General features: G+C 40.8%; 2 protein-coding genes across 2 annotated transcripts in view; one reads left to right on the top strand and one right to left on the bottom strand.

The window, feature by feature from the left end:
* Positions 1-14,953, top strand: part of egfem1 (EGF-like and EMI domain containing 1) — a 105,189-nt gene that overhangs the window by 85,095 nt on the left and 5,141 nt on the right. The window contains exons 29-34 of the mRNA XM_072461505.1: positions 2,530-2,661; positions 2,739-2,867; positions 3,057-3,185; positions 4,762-4,890; positions 5,878-6,006; positions 6,095-6,223. Of these exons, the coding sequence (XP_072317606.1) occupies positions 2,530-2,661; positions 2,739-2,867; positions 3,057-3,185; positions 4,762-4,890; positions 5,878-6,006; positions 6,095-6,223 (777 nt within the window). The remainder of the gene's footprint in view (positions 1-2,529; positions 2,662-2,738; positions 2,868-3,056; positions 3,186-4,761; positions 4,891-5,877; positions 6,007-6,094; positions 6,224-14,953) is intronic.
* On the bottom strand, positions 9,561-11,453 carry LOC140371894 (MYCBP-associated protein-like). Its single transcript, XM_072459127.1, has one exon. The coding sequence runs from the start codon at positions 11,451-11,453 to the stop codon at positions 9,561-9,563; it is 1,893 nt and encodes a 630-aa protein (XP_072315228.1).

Raw genomic sequence — 14,953 nt, 5'->3', positions numbered from 1 at the left:
TAATTTCGAAATAACAAGTCCCCTTTAATCTATTCATAATATGAAGAATATACAATTAGTGTCATGCGTCAACCAGGACATTAGTTTTATATTCTGCCTGGTTACGCTGATGTCCTTCAAGTGGAAATTGTGGATTTTTTTGTGCCTGACAATTGAGAAGGCTAATAAGTCATTTAAATACAATATATACTACAAAAAAGTACACCTAGATTTCCAGAGCTTTTTATGTGGCTTTACTTTTGAGTTCAGAAGGGTTGATTATTTGTCAAATACTATCGGAATAGTGATGTATTAGAATGAAAGAAATAATGATTTGTATGTCATGATGGTTCTTCTCTCACAATAATAACACTAAAATGACAACTCACCACGGTTTGGTTTGATTTGATTAAACTGTCCGATTTGGGAGAAAACACTCGACTCTTTGTCCAAATGCCAAATAATCAAGGGAGTAGAGGTGGGCAATATATCAAAATTGAGATAATATTGTGAATGTTGTTTTGAAGAGATGCAAAATCTGACTATTGATCGTATCGTTTGTAATAAAAATGCTACAAAAAAGAGCTGATTAAAACTGTAAATGAAAAAAGTGATGTTGTAAACCTTCCAACAAAGGTATAATATTTCAGCACTTAAGTGATTCATTTTATTTTACAAGTATTTGATATCTAAACTTCAGCTAACACATTCAAAGACATGTTTTCTGTTGGAATAATAGACATAAATAATGGACATAATAGAAATATTTGAGATTTTTGTCAATATCGCCCACGCCTAAAAGAAAGCTTGAAAAAAATGGACTGGCAAAACCAATTATATAACATGATTGGTTGTTTTTGCCTTTAAGAATCCATTAGACATCATCCCACAAAATGTCCTGTACGACTCTCCACTTTCCCTCCCACAGGAAGCTCCGTATCCACAGCGTACCTTTCAGTGCAGCGCTCCACGGTCTCTTCAGCAATCTGTCCACAGCCCCGCCGCCTCGCCCCGCCTCACCCCTCTCCCCTTCCTCTCTTCACACACTCCCCAGACATCTGATAAACGTTACACAGCGGCTGCCAAGCAAAACACTAGGCATTGTTTTTGTCTCCTCCGCGGCGGATAAGGGCTTTTGCGAGGCAGACATGCATAATGACAGCCTCGTAATTGCCTCTTTAGTCTGGACCTCTTTCCTTATCTGTTCCCGTATGCTGCTTGCCTGTTTGCCGCTGCAGTTGTTGAGGTGTGGTGCGGGGTTGAGTCCCAAGACCCAGTCCCCCGACCACGTTTCATCTCCTTCCCTGTGACTGATGGTCCATGGGCTTCATTAGTTTTGGTGATGTACATTCGGTAAACAGACAGACTGTGTGAAAGAATGCCCGAGTCGATGGGAGTTTTGCAGAAGTCAGCAGTCATTAGTGAAAGGAGCAGCGTTTTCACAGAGGAATCCTGGGAGGACGGGGGGGGGGGATGGATGGGGACTAACTTTTCTCATAGTTTGTTTTGATCATTTAAGGTGTCATGGCGATCTTTGATTGGTTTAAGGGTTGTAGAAGGATGTTCTGGGCCCTGGTGTGCCTCTGTTAGAAATGCATGTTACAAACTTTAAACCCTCTGCCAAAGGGTTAGTCTGGTCAAACATTGGGCTAATTCATGTAATAACTTGATGTTGTTTGATCAAATGACCTATGCACTTGCCAGCAATACATTGTCATATATGTACTGCCTTATAGAGTAGTATTTCTACAACTGTGGTATCACCAGAAGGTACTCAAGCTCCTTCTGGTGCGACGTGGACGTGTCATTTAGTGTTTTCTTCATTTAGAGTTTGTTTTATCCATACTTTGTTCCTTATTTCGGTAATTTCCTGATATAGACCCGGTTTAGCCCTTATTTAAACCAAGAAATGTCCTGTCATAGAGCGGGCCTGGATCAGATGGTACTCGGAAAGCTCAGATTTGGCCAACCACTGCTGTAGGGTATACTTGTGAAATGACCGTTATTTGTAACCATATCGTCTAAGTTTGTGGAACAATCCCCTTCTTTGGACCACTTAGACTAAATAAAGTCTAAATCTCATCCAAAACACAGATAAAAAACAACAACTCTGAACTTAATGAGTTGGACACAAACTAGTACTGAGTGAAGGAGAGAGAAAAGTGATCAGAATATAGTAATCTAATGTAATGTATATATTTTTTGTGTATTCTTGGTCCTTTTCAGTAATATATTTTAATAAAATGTTGAAACTATTTTGCTACTAAGGACAAGGCTTGATTCTCCATAGCAAATTTAATACGACAATTATAATTTATTACAAATAATGCAAAATATTTTTAATACATTACCAAGTGATCTTATAGGCTACTAGTCATTTATATGAAGTTAGTCCTTTTTATGTGATTTTTTGTTTTGTTTTGCTTGTTCAATTCAGGATGTAATATAAATTAGTATCTGTATTTATTTTATTTGTATGTGTGTTATACTTTTATACGTTCCTATAAAACACTGTAATGCTCTGCTGTTAACATCCTCTTATCTTCCCAGCTTGTCCTGATGGCACGTACGGCCCAAACTGCAGCCAGACCTGCCGCTGCTCCGGGGCCCAAGAACAGTGCCATCCCGTCACCGGCAAGTGCAGCTGCCTACCTGGTTACCACGGCGCGCGCTGCACCCTCCGTACGCGTTTGGCCTTCATCCGCATCCGTTTCCCCTGCGGTCTTCATCCTCACTCTTTGCTCGTTTCTCGTCTCCAGGATGTCGAGAGGGCACATTTGGACCCTACTGCAAGTCGCGGTGCAGCTGTGTGAACGGGGGCCGCTGCGACTCCAGGACCGGGGCTTGCCATTGTCCGCCCGGCCACATCGGAGCGAACTGCGGCTCAAGTGAGTCAAGCACGCACCTGCCGCCACTCAATGCTTTTTGTCTGTCCTGTTTTCCTTCCAAATCAAGTGGGGCTATTTTTTGACATGAGGCCTTTTTAAACTGCAGATGAAAGTGCATTCTTAAAGCCGGGCCCCATTCACTTTGGACTTTTCTTGATGTTGATGTCGCTGTGTTGTTGGCTTGTTTAGGCTGTCCAAACGGCTATTATGGGAAGGACTGTGCAAAGCTGTGCTCTTGTGGTGAAGGAGGACAGTGCCATCCGGTAACAGGGAGGTGTGTCTGCGCGCCTGGCTGGATGGGTCCTTCTTGCCAACAAGGTACTGTTTCTTTTATTGAACAGTGTAAACATGAATACGCTCAATCAAATAAACGGTAATAGGGTTTAATTGCTTGCTAATTGGAAAGTTTTTAAGTTGTTATCCCCTGTGGAATTAAGGGAGTTCATAGATATTGACGTTTGAAGTGTAACAGTGTCGGTGTTATACACAGGCTTCTTTTAAATGTATTTATGTTTGCAATTCATTTAGTATGATTTAGTTTTCACATTTAGTGACAGCTGTTTTGCTTTTATTACTGCTTTTCATTCAGCATTAAGTGTAGGGATGTCAATATTATTAGGTTTATCGATAATTGTGATTATTCAGGTCACAATGTAATAGTAAGAACCAAAAAATAATAATCGTGATAATTTTGGAAGCAAAATTAAGTATTTTTTGTTCAATATATAGTCCCAAAAACGTTTTTATCTGCCTGTTTTTGTCACATGGGGACAAAAACAATGGGAAATGAAAGAAAATGAAATATTTCACTTTTGATTGGTCTCAATAATTGTGAATAATCGTTCAATTGTGATGTTTTTTTCCTCACAATAATCGTAACACTAAAATATTATATTGTCACATCTCTAATCAGGTGTTATTTTAAGTAAGGATTACATTCTGTTGTGATTTATAATTGACATGAAGAAGTTATCTTTTAAAAATATGCTTTAGTTTAAACATTTATCAGAAATATCCTGAGGCAACAGAGAAAAGGCAAGTGTATTTGTAGAGCACAATTCAAAGTTGTATTAAAATCACCAAACATAAAAACATAATCATTATAACAATTATTTTAAAAGAATAGAGTACAAATGATTAAAAAAATAAATAATATGTTGTAAATTAATCCATTATTGCTGAAAACATATTAAAATTAAAGCTGATTTCCTTTTTTATTGTATAAACTAGGTAAATTTGAATACAACTGTATGTTTATCCCTTACAGTTTTGTGTTCAATATTCCTGCAATATTCAACATATATGGCTATCACATGCTGCATATAGTATCTTCTCACGTTTACTGTCATGGGAACTATCTGTCCTAACCTCAAAATAAAACATCACACAATTTCCATGACAACCCTAATAACCAGAGCATATTTATGTCTGTTAAGAAACAACTGGCCCATTTCCTCTGTGTGAGTCCTCTGATGATCGCAGCATGTTTTTCCAGCGAAGCAAAGGCCAGTGTTTAATCTCTGTCTTCATCAGCGGGGCTTTTCATCCTCGCCAACGCTACAATCGTCTCTCGCACATATTTGGATACACCACCTTTTTTAAACTCCCCCTTGTTGAATGTTTACAAAAGTCTATAAGTAGCTTCTTCTTCCACGTGTTCCATGCTGCTGGATTTGGCAAAGAAGCAAATAAACAAACGAGGAAATCAAAGACATCTTGCGTTTTGTTTTCCCAATTCAAATTACCCATAGAAACATGATTATTCAGAGACCGGCTTTGCGTCTCTTAATGATGTGTAGCGTGGGTAAACATGGCGGTTAGTGCGTATCAAGGCAGTTGGTTTGGATGTGATTGTAATGGTGCAGTTTCTGATGCTCTCACCGTGTCTGCGCAGCATGTCCGAGGGGACGATTCGGACTTCAGTGCAGGAACTCGTGCAGCTGTAAAAATGGGGCCTTGTGTGATCCGGTGAAGGGTTCCTGTAAATGTGGCCCCGGCTGGGCGGGGTCACAGTGTCAAACAGGTGAGTCGACTGGTGAATAGAATGGGGATCGAAGGTTGCAAACATACAGCAGTTATTTAGATATCGTGTATTTGTATGAATAAATGTAGTTGTGTATATATTTGTAGACATTATGATCTGTTTTAAAAATTGTATTTGTAATGGTTCCTTTTCAGAATTCGTAAACTAAAGGTGGTGTCATTCAGGTCCCTCAATACAAACATTTCAAACTCAAATTCGGTGTTAAAAAAATAAATAAAATGTTTCAACCTATATAATGTAATGATGTTAACACGAAATAATTGCAGTTTCATTAACGATTACCATGTGATCTTCCAAAACTATTCAGGAAATGTCAAATTTTCAGGATTTTAAGTATCAAAAAGTGTTTAATTTTTTTGTAGTTTTGATGATTTTGATGAGAGTTCCACTGAATGAAAAATAAGAGCATTTTGATAACTAAGACTAAGGACTAAGAATACTCAAATTAATCATCATTACTATTATTAAAAATTGTATAAAATAACTCTTTTGATATGTCTTCTTTGGGCTTGCAAGTTTGGCTTTAGATTTCTTAACACTTTTAAACACACTCGCAATAAACTTACCACAACTCGAAAGTATCTAATGAAAGTGCTTGTTAAGTGAATGATGTTGGCAATGAAAACATCTACGACATTTAGTTTACTTCAAGTTAAAGAAAACATGTTTTTTTTTCTCTGCCTCTGAATATTATCATGAGACAAAATCCGATTTTCTTTCATTATCCTTTACATGCGTTCAATCCAATCATTAGCAGTTTATGATACTTTCTGTAAAAAGTCACATTTGACATATGCCTTTTATTGCTGACAGATGCAATCAAGTAACATTCAATGACTTGCTTTGTTGCGGTCTGAGCCAAAGCGTCTCCACATGGACCATATGCCCAATAAATTCTCAAGATTGCTACTAAGCCATGGAACCACTGCTTAGAAAAATGTTGAGTTTGTGTATTTGTGTTTGCAGCCTGTTCAATGGGAAAATACGGCCCGGGTTGTACTCACGAGTGTCAGTGTCTTCATAACGCGACATGTAACGCTGCAACGGGAGCCTGCAAATGTAGCGCGGGTTACTACGGCCAGTCCTGTCAACACGGTGAGCTCACAGTTCTGTTTAGTCACTGTGCAAAGTATTTATGTGAATACCCAAATCAAATAGTGACGTGGCCCTGTGCGTTTGTCAGGTTGTCCTCCAGGGTTCTTTGGGCAAGACTGTGGCCAGACATGTGACTGCAGAGTGGGACAAATGTGTGATCTCCAAACTGGGCAGTGTGTGTGTCCAGCAGGCTTCTATGGGCTACTGTGTCAAAGAAGTGAGTCCAATTAGAATTGTGATATTCTGTACATCCATCCATCCATCCATTTTCTACCGCTTGTTCCCTTTCGGGGTCGCGGGTGACTATTAAACAAAATAAGTTATTTACTTTCTATGAAATTATTGAATGGAAAAACAGGAGTCATATTAGAATTGTAGTTGTTTTGTTTGTGAAATATTGTGGAAACTGAAGATTTTGCTGTCATTTAGGACTTAATATGCTCTATCTCCAAGTCTTTTTTTTTTTATTCCACTCCCTTATTTTCTAATTTCATTCCTTTACGTACCTTGTGTTCTGTCTGGTCCTGATCTTTTTTTGTTTGTTATTTGTTTATTTTTTTTATTTTTTTTTGAATAAATAAATACATAGAGCGAGGTTGTCAAAAAAAATAAAACAATTTAAATTACAAGATTTTCCCCCACAATACGTACAACTACAAACTTGAATGAAGTGTAAATTATAATTATTTCTTCTTCTCATTCATTAACAATGATAATTACAGCCCCTTTACGTTACAGCGTCCTATGGAGAGCTGCAGTGTACGATTGAAATGGTTTTTTTTGGTTGGTTTTTTTGTGCCAAAATGTCTATGAGACACTGCAAATCCTACGTTTAATTGCAGAACAAAGTAAGTAAAGAAGAGCAGCAGGCGTGTATCAGTGGGGAATCTCTCTAGTTTGCATGAGAATAAAGATTACTCAAACATGCATGAATCTATCAAGAATATCATATTTAAGTCGTTTTATGTCAATATAATGATCCACAGCCATCAGAGATTAGAACTAGCAGACAGAAGCATGATGGGTCTTCTTTAAGCATTGAAATTACAAAATACAAGTACAACAGTTACAATAAAACATCATTTGTTAAACTTCCTCTTGAGAATGTATCCACACACTACAAATCAGAACTACTTATAGGGTTGTCTATAGTTTCACACTTTGGTCCCTCTTGTGGTTTCAAAGTAGAATGACATCTGTTGGTCATAACTGGCGTGCGGTGGCCTGAAATGCTTCACACTGCACTTAATAATTCCAATAATTCCTCTGACCATTAAAAATAAAAAATGCATAGTAGTTTCGGAGATTTCATGGCCCCAGACTCATGTAACGTCTCTCTGTTTCCAGCAGTGAGAAAAATACTTTTGTGGGCCACTTTCACCGTACCATTCCCATGGGGGCGGGGGGATATAGTGATATTCTACAGTGACACAATCGTATCAATAATAACAGTAATACATTATCTCATTCAGACTTTCTCTCTTCTGTTTGCTTATTGATCAAGAGACTTCTACTTACAGCCGCTGCAGTGTAAGCAAGTCAAAATACACAGACAAAGGTTCATGGGAATGGTGTCGCGTGTAGGTTATTCTTACTCCTTTCCTCCTCACACCCAGATGTAATGTATATTCTCTGGGACGAGCCATTACATTGTGGACAACGTGTAGGATTTTAGTTAGTTCATGTTCATATTTATTTTCAAAAGGGGGCACCATCTGAAGCTTGTTCAGCAAAACATGAATACATACTCAGTCTCATTCTCTGAAAGGGAGTACTCAATTCATAAAAGCAATTAATTACACATTTGGTTACACAGTCTATGCCTGGACTCAACTTAGTTAAAAGAAATACTGATATTAAGAATTAAGTTTTGATTGATTCTAGCAGAATTATCCAAGGGGACCTGACTAATGCCACTCTAGTATCAGTATCAGCCACTCTCAGGTCTTACGTGCCCAAGGAAAGGCTCAGATGTGGATCAAGACCTCCTCAGAGCTCTTTGGGTCTTGGGAACCTTCTCACTGATGGAGGAGAGGCCCCTGGGGTCCGGTTTGTCCTGGTAGAGGTTCAGATCAAGAGCCGAAGGAAAGAGAGCGAGCGCAGGCTCGTCTGGGCTTTTATCTGACCTCGGAGGTGTGGCCTAGAGTGGGAGTGACTTTAACTCTTAGTCAAACTTATTCCTGATTTGGACAAATTTAATTTAAACCAGCAAAATGACATGTAACCATAACAAAATACTGCAACATCGTCAATGAACACACATCATTAGCAGGTGATGAGGACGTACATTAAGTATGACATGGACACATTTCAAACACATTATAGCAAACTAAACTAAAACATGATTTAGTTACAAGTTTAGATCACACAGTAAGCATTAAAGGAATAATAGAGGATTTGTGGCGCGCAATCTGAGTCTCATTTCCTCATGGCGTGGACAGCCGAGTAGTTCTCCCACATGTCAATCATTCCCTGCATCCTACTGCACACCTGCAGCCTCGTTCCCAGCATAGCAGCACATTTCCCTGGCAGTGCATGCATGGTTGATATGCCGGTGAGTGTTTAGCGAGTTCCTTCAGTATATAGTACAAAACTGACGACAGAGAAAGACTGTGTTGAAATCTACAGAGACGAGAGATGTGATGCGATCCGTCGTGCTAATAAACAAACGCACATGTAGCAGCGGGGCTGTTGCGTGCTTCCGCAAGAGGTCTAATAAGCGGCCTCTCGGAAAGAAAAGCAGGGTGGGGGTGAGTGTTTGCATACACAGTTTTAAAAAAAGGGACTAACAGTCGCTTGAGTTTTCAAATCGGCGAAAAATCCTCTTATTATTCCTGAGAAATTTTCCATCCTGTTCTTTATCAGAGATGATGAACTAAGGAGGAAAGGGGTCTGGTAAAGACAGTTTTGCTGGTCCTTGGGGGATGGGTAACATTCCTAATCCATCCAACATTTTGTTTTGCTTTCTGCAACAGTGTCTTGAATTGTGAAAAGATACTTTCAAAGGTCTTTTTGGGACATATGTGTCTCCTACACGTGTTCAGATTGGAGGGTTTCTTCTTCTTCTTCTTCTTCTTCTTCTTCTTCTTCTTCTTCTTCTTGAAGCTCCTTCACCACTGCCTTGGTTTGCTGCTGCTGAAAGTTTATGAGTCAAGAGAAGGCTACATTCAAACTAAAACTAAAAACAAAGGTGATCATCTGCCCCCCTCTGATGTGAAGAGCTGCAGCTGATCCTCTAAGGTCTTCAGAGATATCATATTTATTAAATGTCATCTTCTGTGTGTCAAAGTCTGTTTGGAGCTCTCGGACCTCAGTGTTCAGGCTCTCCTGCAGCTCCTGGGCCTTGTTTTTAGTCTTTTCAGTTTGCTTCCACTGCTCTGCAAGGACGGACTCTAGGGCCAAGGGATGTATCTCCAGGGCCTCTTTATTCAGGGTCAGATGTTCCCAGGTGGAGGCTGAACTGCAACCCTCATGTTTTGCTTCTTTCTATTCTTCATATTGGACCTTTTCTCATTGAGTCTCAGCCTCATATGAATTAAGTGTAGCCTTCCTTGTTACAGTTTGTGGTCTGTGGGAAGGCTCGACTCATCAGTAAGATCACAGAGGGACTTCAGTAGATTTTCTATCAGTCCATAAACCTGTTGATGAAGGACCTTTGTGTAAATGTTCATCATGTTGGCGCCAGAAAAAGGGTCTTTAGGAGCAGTTTCTTGCGGTGGGTCTGCATCTTTACTGTTTTTTTCCTTCTTTGTCTTTCTCGGGTCAGTGGGAGTCCCTCTTCTTTTCCTTTTGTCCTCATCTTTTTTAGTCTTGGTAGGATTCTTTTTCTCTTTTATAGAAACTCCTCCTTTTCTATCCTTTTTCTCATTTGCATTTATTTCAATGTCCAAAGATATGTCTTCTGGATCCAGCCATGTGTCTTTCTCCAAGAGTTGGAACTGATGTTTGAGCCTCATTGCCTCACTGGTTAGTGTGTCCAATGGCTGTCTCCACAGAAGCTGCCCTAAAGTTGTTGCTGTTGCATTAAGCATCTTAGGTGAAGGTTCATAGAGCTCTAAGAGCACCGTGTTGAGCTGGGCCAGCCCTGTATCTTGGTTTAAACAGTCATCTGCTGTTTCAGTATTAGGTAAAGAAAGCAGAGCCTGCCGCAATGTGGCGACAGACAAATCCCAATCGCTTTCTGGTTTAACTTTGTGCCACAATTTCTTGAGGGCATCAACTGGCTGGTTTTTATAAAAAAGCTTGGGGTTTTTACAAATAAACTTCTCCTCTTCACTTTGTTGGACCTCTGTGGATGAATCTGGTGTGTGAATCCATCGCAGTAGGTCATACAATATTGTTTGACACATTTTCCATGTTGCTATCTTTTTCAATTTATTCTGAGTGTACAGCCGGTGGGCTACATTTTTGTCGTAAAATTGTGCCACGCCCCTTAGCATGACCTGTATGGGGGCTCCTTGAAGTAGGACAGGGTGAGTATTTAGCTGCCAGAGCTCTGTCTGGAAGCCAGCAGAGTGTGACTTGAAAATAAAGTGTATTTTTTGAGCGTCACCAGGAAGGATCACACTGGAGCTGGATTTGAAGTAGAAGTGTGGCTTCTTTGTTCGTGGCGGCAGGTGAGGAAACTGGTGAGGCAGAGGAAGCTGCTGCCAGCTGTAGAAGATGGCGGTGGGTCCCTCATTGTGCAAATCCAAATGGGACAGCTGTAGTTCACCAGTGAGGCCCTCAAACAAGATGGTGGTGTTGATCCCTACCTGGTCCTGATAGTTGTCAGAGATTCCATTCCATTTAGCAAGTTGCCCAGAGACCCTTAAAGCAGGGACAGTTAAAGCCTTTGGCTTTGGTTCCACATTGTTACTTTGTAGAACCATTTCTTCTTGTAGGTCTCTGTGCTCCTCCTCTTTATTTTTATCTTCCATTAATCTACTATTACAGATTGAAGGAAAAAATGGCTTGGAGGAGCCAATCACTACCAGCTCATCTATATCCAGCCTTTTGAAATCTACTTCCTTTCCAACTTCCCCAAGCTTCTGGCATTGCTGCTTCCAATATATGCTCTGATGCCATGCCCGACATGGATGGCACACGGTATCCACTGTAAGTCCTGATTCCCGACGTATGCTGCATGGTAGGCCAACTTTGGTGATAGGTTCCCTGATGCCTCTCTCTGTCTTATTCAGAGTAGTTGCTATGCCACTCATTTCATCTCCAAAACGCGGGGGAAGCCTCCAGAACTCACTGCCTAGATAGTGACCATATCCTGATTGAACAAGCGGCAGGACTTGATATAGCATTTCTCTATTCTCCTGTGTTTCTCTGAATCGATTTGCTTGATTCATCAGCAGGCTTTCAGGTGGCCTGCATGCAAAAACAGACAAACGGTCTTGTTGCCGTAACCGCAGCCTCATATGCGTGTTCCAGTTCTCCAAAGCGTTTGTGTCCGACATCTTGGTAGACATCTTTTTCATTCTCCTAAACTTTGGGTTAGTGTCTTTTAAACTCATAAACTCTGTTCTCAAACAAATACTTTATTGACCTTTTTCCGCGGATCGTCACTTCCACTTGTAATTGTACTTCTGGGCCAACAGGAACTCCGTTGGTTTAAATGGAGAACGAGGGAAACGTGTCACTGCTAAAATATGGTATAAAGTAAATGACTTCTTAGTCTGTGTAAAACTTATTTCCTCAGGAGGTTGGTAGCCTTATGTTCTAATACAACCGGAGGATTATGTATTTTTCTTCTTTATTGGTATTTTATGGCGGTTGGTATCCAAGTGTTACATTACCGCCACCTACTGCAGTTCTACGTCTTAGACTTCAGACTTTATTCTTCTGTAACCGCTGTTGTTGTTGTTGCTTTCCTCTTCTGTCTTCTTCTTCTTCTTTGGTGTTTTATGACTGTTGGTATCCAGGCGTTACATTCTTCTTCTTCTTTGGTGTTTTCTGCTGGTTGGTATCCAAGTGTTACATTACTGAGGCGTTACAAGATGTACAATTACTGTTCCTACTGTAATTGTACATCTTATTCTTTAGACTTCTGGATGGACTTATAAGGTGAATAAATCACATTCTTATTAGCCTTATTATGTCACAATGAATAAAATTCCGTAACCATGGAGATAGAACATTCATCTGATGTTTTCTGTTGCCTTAGTTACATAGAACCCCAACTACCTGTGACAGCAGATTATCATTGTTTCATTGTAGTTTTCCTCTGTGTGATGTTATTCAAGGTTGTTTTGTGAGTTGTGGGACCAGAATGAGGGTTAGGGAGGAACTTTAGAACGATGTCAACCGCCTGGCGGTAATGCAACAATTGGAAAAACAACTGTGAGGAGACCTTGCTCAACACCCGGTCTGGAGAGACGGGAGATGGCGGAGGAGAGTGGATCGGGGATGGAAGACGTTCTGGACGGCGTGGAGGAGCAGCCTTTTCTGCCTGCACGTGCCCGGAGACGTAAAAAGTCCCTTAGCTCGTCCGGGGTTCTGGGAATGAGCAGCAGGATGAAGCTGAAGCTATTGATATCCGGGGTGAGAGCAGAGACTGTAAGGTGATCATAAAGCTTGCACAGGATAGTGCATCCTTTAAGGAGTGGAATTCAGTGGCATTGTCAAAGAGCCTAACTGTAGCTGTGGGAGTGATCAAGAGTGCGAGTGTCCTTAGAGATGGCTCGCTGCTGGTCGTGTGCAAGGACGCGGCTCAGCAACGGAAGGCGATTGGAACTAAACGTCTGGGTGGAAAGGACATTCTTGTGTCTAATGCTGAAAGAAACACGGTCAGAGGAGTTATCGTAGGTGTCCCTACGGCGACGTCTGTGGATGAAGTTAAGGAGAATTTGACTGGAGTTACGGTGGTGGACGCTAGGCGTTTGAAGGTGACCCGGTTTGGGGTAAGATGTGACAGCTTGTCGGTAATGGTAACACTTGAAGGGAGGTGCCTGCCTAGTAAGGTGTTCATTGGGTACATGTGCTATAGCGTCAGGCCGTATGTTCCGCCGCCCCTGCGTTGCTTTAAGTGCCAGCGCTTTGGGCATATTGCAGCGGTTTGTAGAGGGAGGCAAAGATGTGGTAAATGTGCAGGAGATCATGAGTATGGGAAGTGTGACGTGGGAGCAAAACTGAAGTGCTGTAACTGTGGGGAAGAACATAGCTCTGCCTACGGGGGATGCAGGTTTAGCAAAAGAGCTGCTGAGGTGCAGAAAATAAAGGTCTCTCAAGGTATATCCTATGCAGATGCAGTCAAGAAAGTTTCAAGTAACGAGTTTAGAGTAAATACAGAGAGAGGAGCCAGCGCTGCTCCCAGCCAGGGCGAAATGAGAAAGGCCAGCGTGGCTCCCAAGAAGTGTGAAGGTTTCAAGAGTGGAGGTCCCAAGTGTGCAGGTTCCAGAATTAATGAGAATACCCTGGTTGTGGATAGAGAGGATTTTGTACTCTTTATGGTGGATGTTGTAAACTGTGCTGCTCAGACTCAAAGCAGAACTGAAAGGATCAGGATCATTGCTAAAGCTGCAGGGAGATTCCTTGGAACAAAGGAGCTTGATTGGGCAGATATAGAAAACAGGCTAAAGGCGCTAAATGGGAGTCGGAGTGATGGGGGTCTGCTTGTGGGGAGTCAGAGTGATCAGAGTGACGAGATGGGGGTGGGGGTGGTCTCCTGTCCTCGCCCAGTCTCGTAGACGCACGGCTACCAAGCAGCGACATCAGTGGACATATTAAAGCCTATAGAATGAAGCCTGAAGAATAAAGCTGTACGGTGGAAGCACCGAACGTCAAAGAAGGAGAGGAAGATGAAGAAGAGTCTCCCTGGAATAAAGCCGGTTGGTCTCTGAAACAACAACTATTCTAGTCACAAAGACATATCATGACCTCATGGGCTTTGTAACAACAAAGCAATGGAAGGAGTACTTTTATGGTCTACGACAGGGTCTGAGGACTACGACAAAGTCTGAGGACTACGACAAAGTCTGAGGAATAAAGTCTGGCGGTAATGCAACACTTGGATGCCAACCGCCATAAAACAACAACAACAACAACTTCTATGGGATACAATAACAAAGACATCTCATGACCTCATGGGCTTTATAACACCAAAGCAATGGAAGAAGAACTTTTAAGGACTACGACAAAGTCTGAGGAATAAAGTCTGGCGGTAATGCAACACTCGGATGCCAACCGCCATAAAACACCACCAACAACAACAACAACAACTACGAAACGTCTGAGGAATAAAGTCTGGCGGTAATGCAACACTCGGATGCCAACCGCCATAAAACAACAACAACAACAACAATAAAGTTGCGGTAATGCAACACTCGGACGCCAACCGCCATAAAACAACATGGGCTTTGTAACACTAAAGCAATGGAAGGAGTACTTTTACGGACTACGACAGAGTCTGAGGACTACGACAAAATCTGAGGAATAAAGTCTGGCGGTAATGCAACACTTGGATGCCAACCGCCATAAAACAACAACAACAACAACAACAACAACGAGGCAGAGAGAGACGTTTCAAATAAAATGGCTATGACTTTATGAATTTTGACATAATTTTCTGGGATAATATGTGGTATAAAAATAAAAATTATAGCTTTAAATCAAGAACTATGTTGAAAAGTAAAGCCACATTCTAAAACATATTGATGACATCACACTGGAGAGACTCATAATTACGTTACAATTTGAATTTATAATAAAAGTAAATTAGCTTGGTTCAGTCCACGAATGTGTTATTTATTCGTGTTAAATGTTTTACTGAAGTTTACTTTATTTTTATTTAACATCCAAAATGAACAGAAAATACAGGAAAATAGTTTACTTCCTCAGTGAGTAAAAATACTGCAGTGCAAAGAATGCAAATATGATCCAATTAGACAAGAAGTTTATCATATAGATATAGGTTAGTCCACTAAAAACACCAGACTGTGTATGGATGCAGCCTGCATAT

This window comes from Eucyclogobius newberryi, unplaced genomic scaffold, assembly GCF_026437365.1.
Source record: "Eucyclogobius newberryi isolate DKJ021-1_F unplaced genomic scaffold, fEucNew1.0.hap1 SCAF_10, whole genome shotgun sequence".
Classification (NCBI taxonomy): domain Eukaryota; kingdom Metazoa; phylum Chordata; class Actinopteri; order Gobiiformes; family Gobiidae; genus Eucyclogobius; species Eucyclogobius newberryi.
Note: the sequence above shows the minus strand (reverse complement) of the source record. Positions and strands in the feature narration are given on the sequence as shown.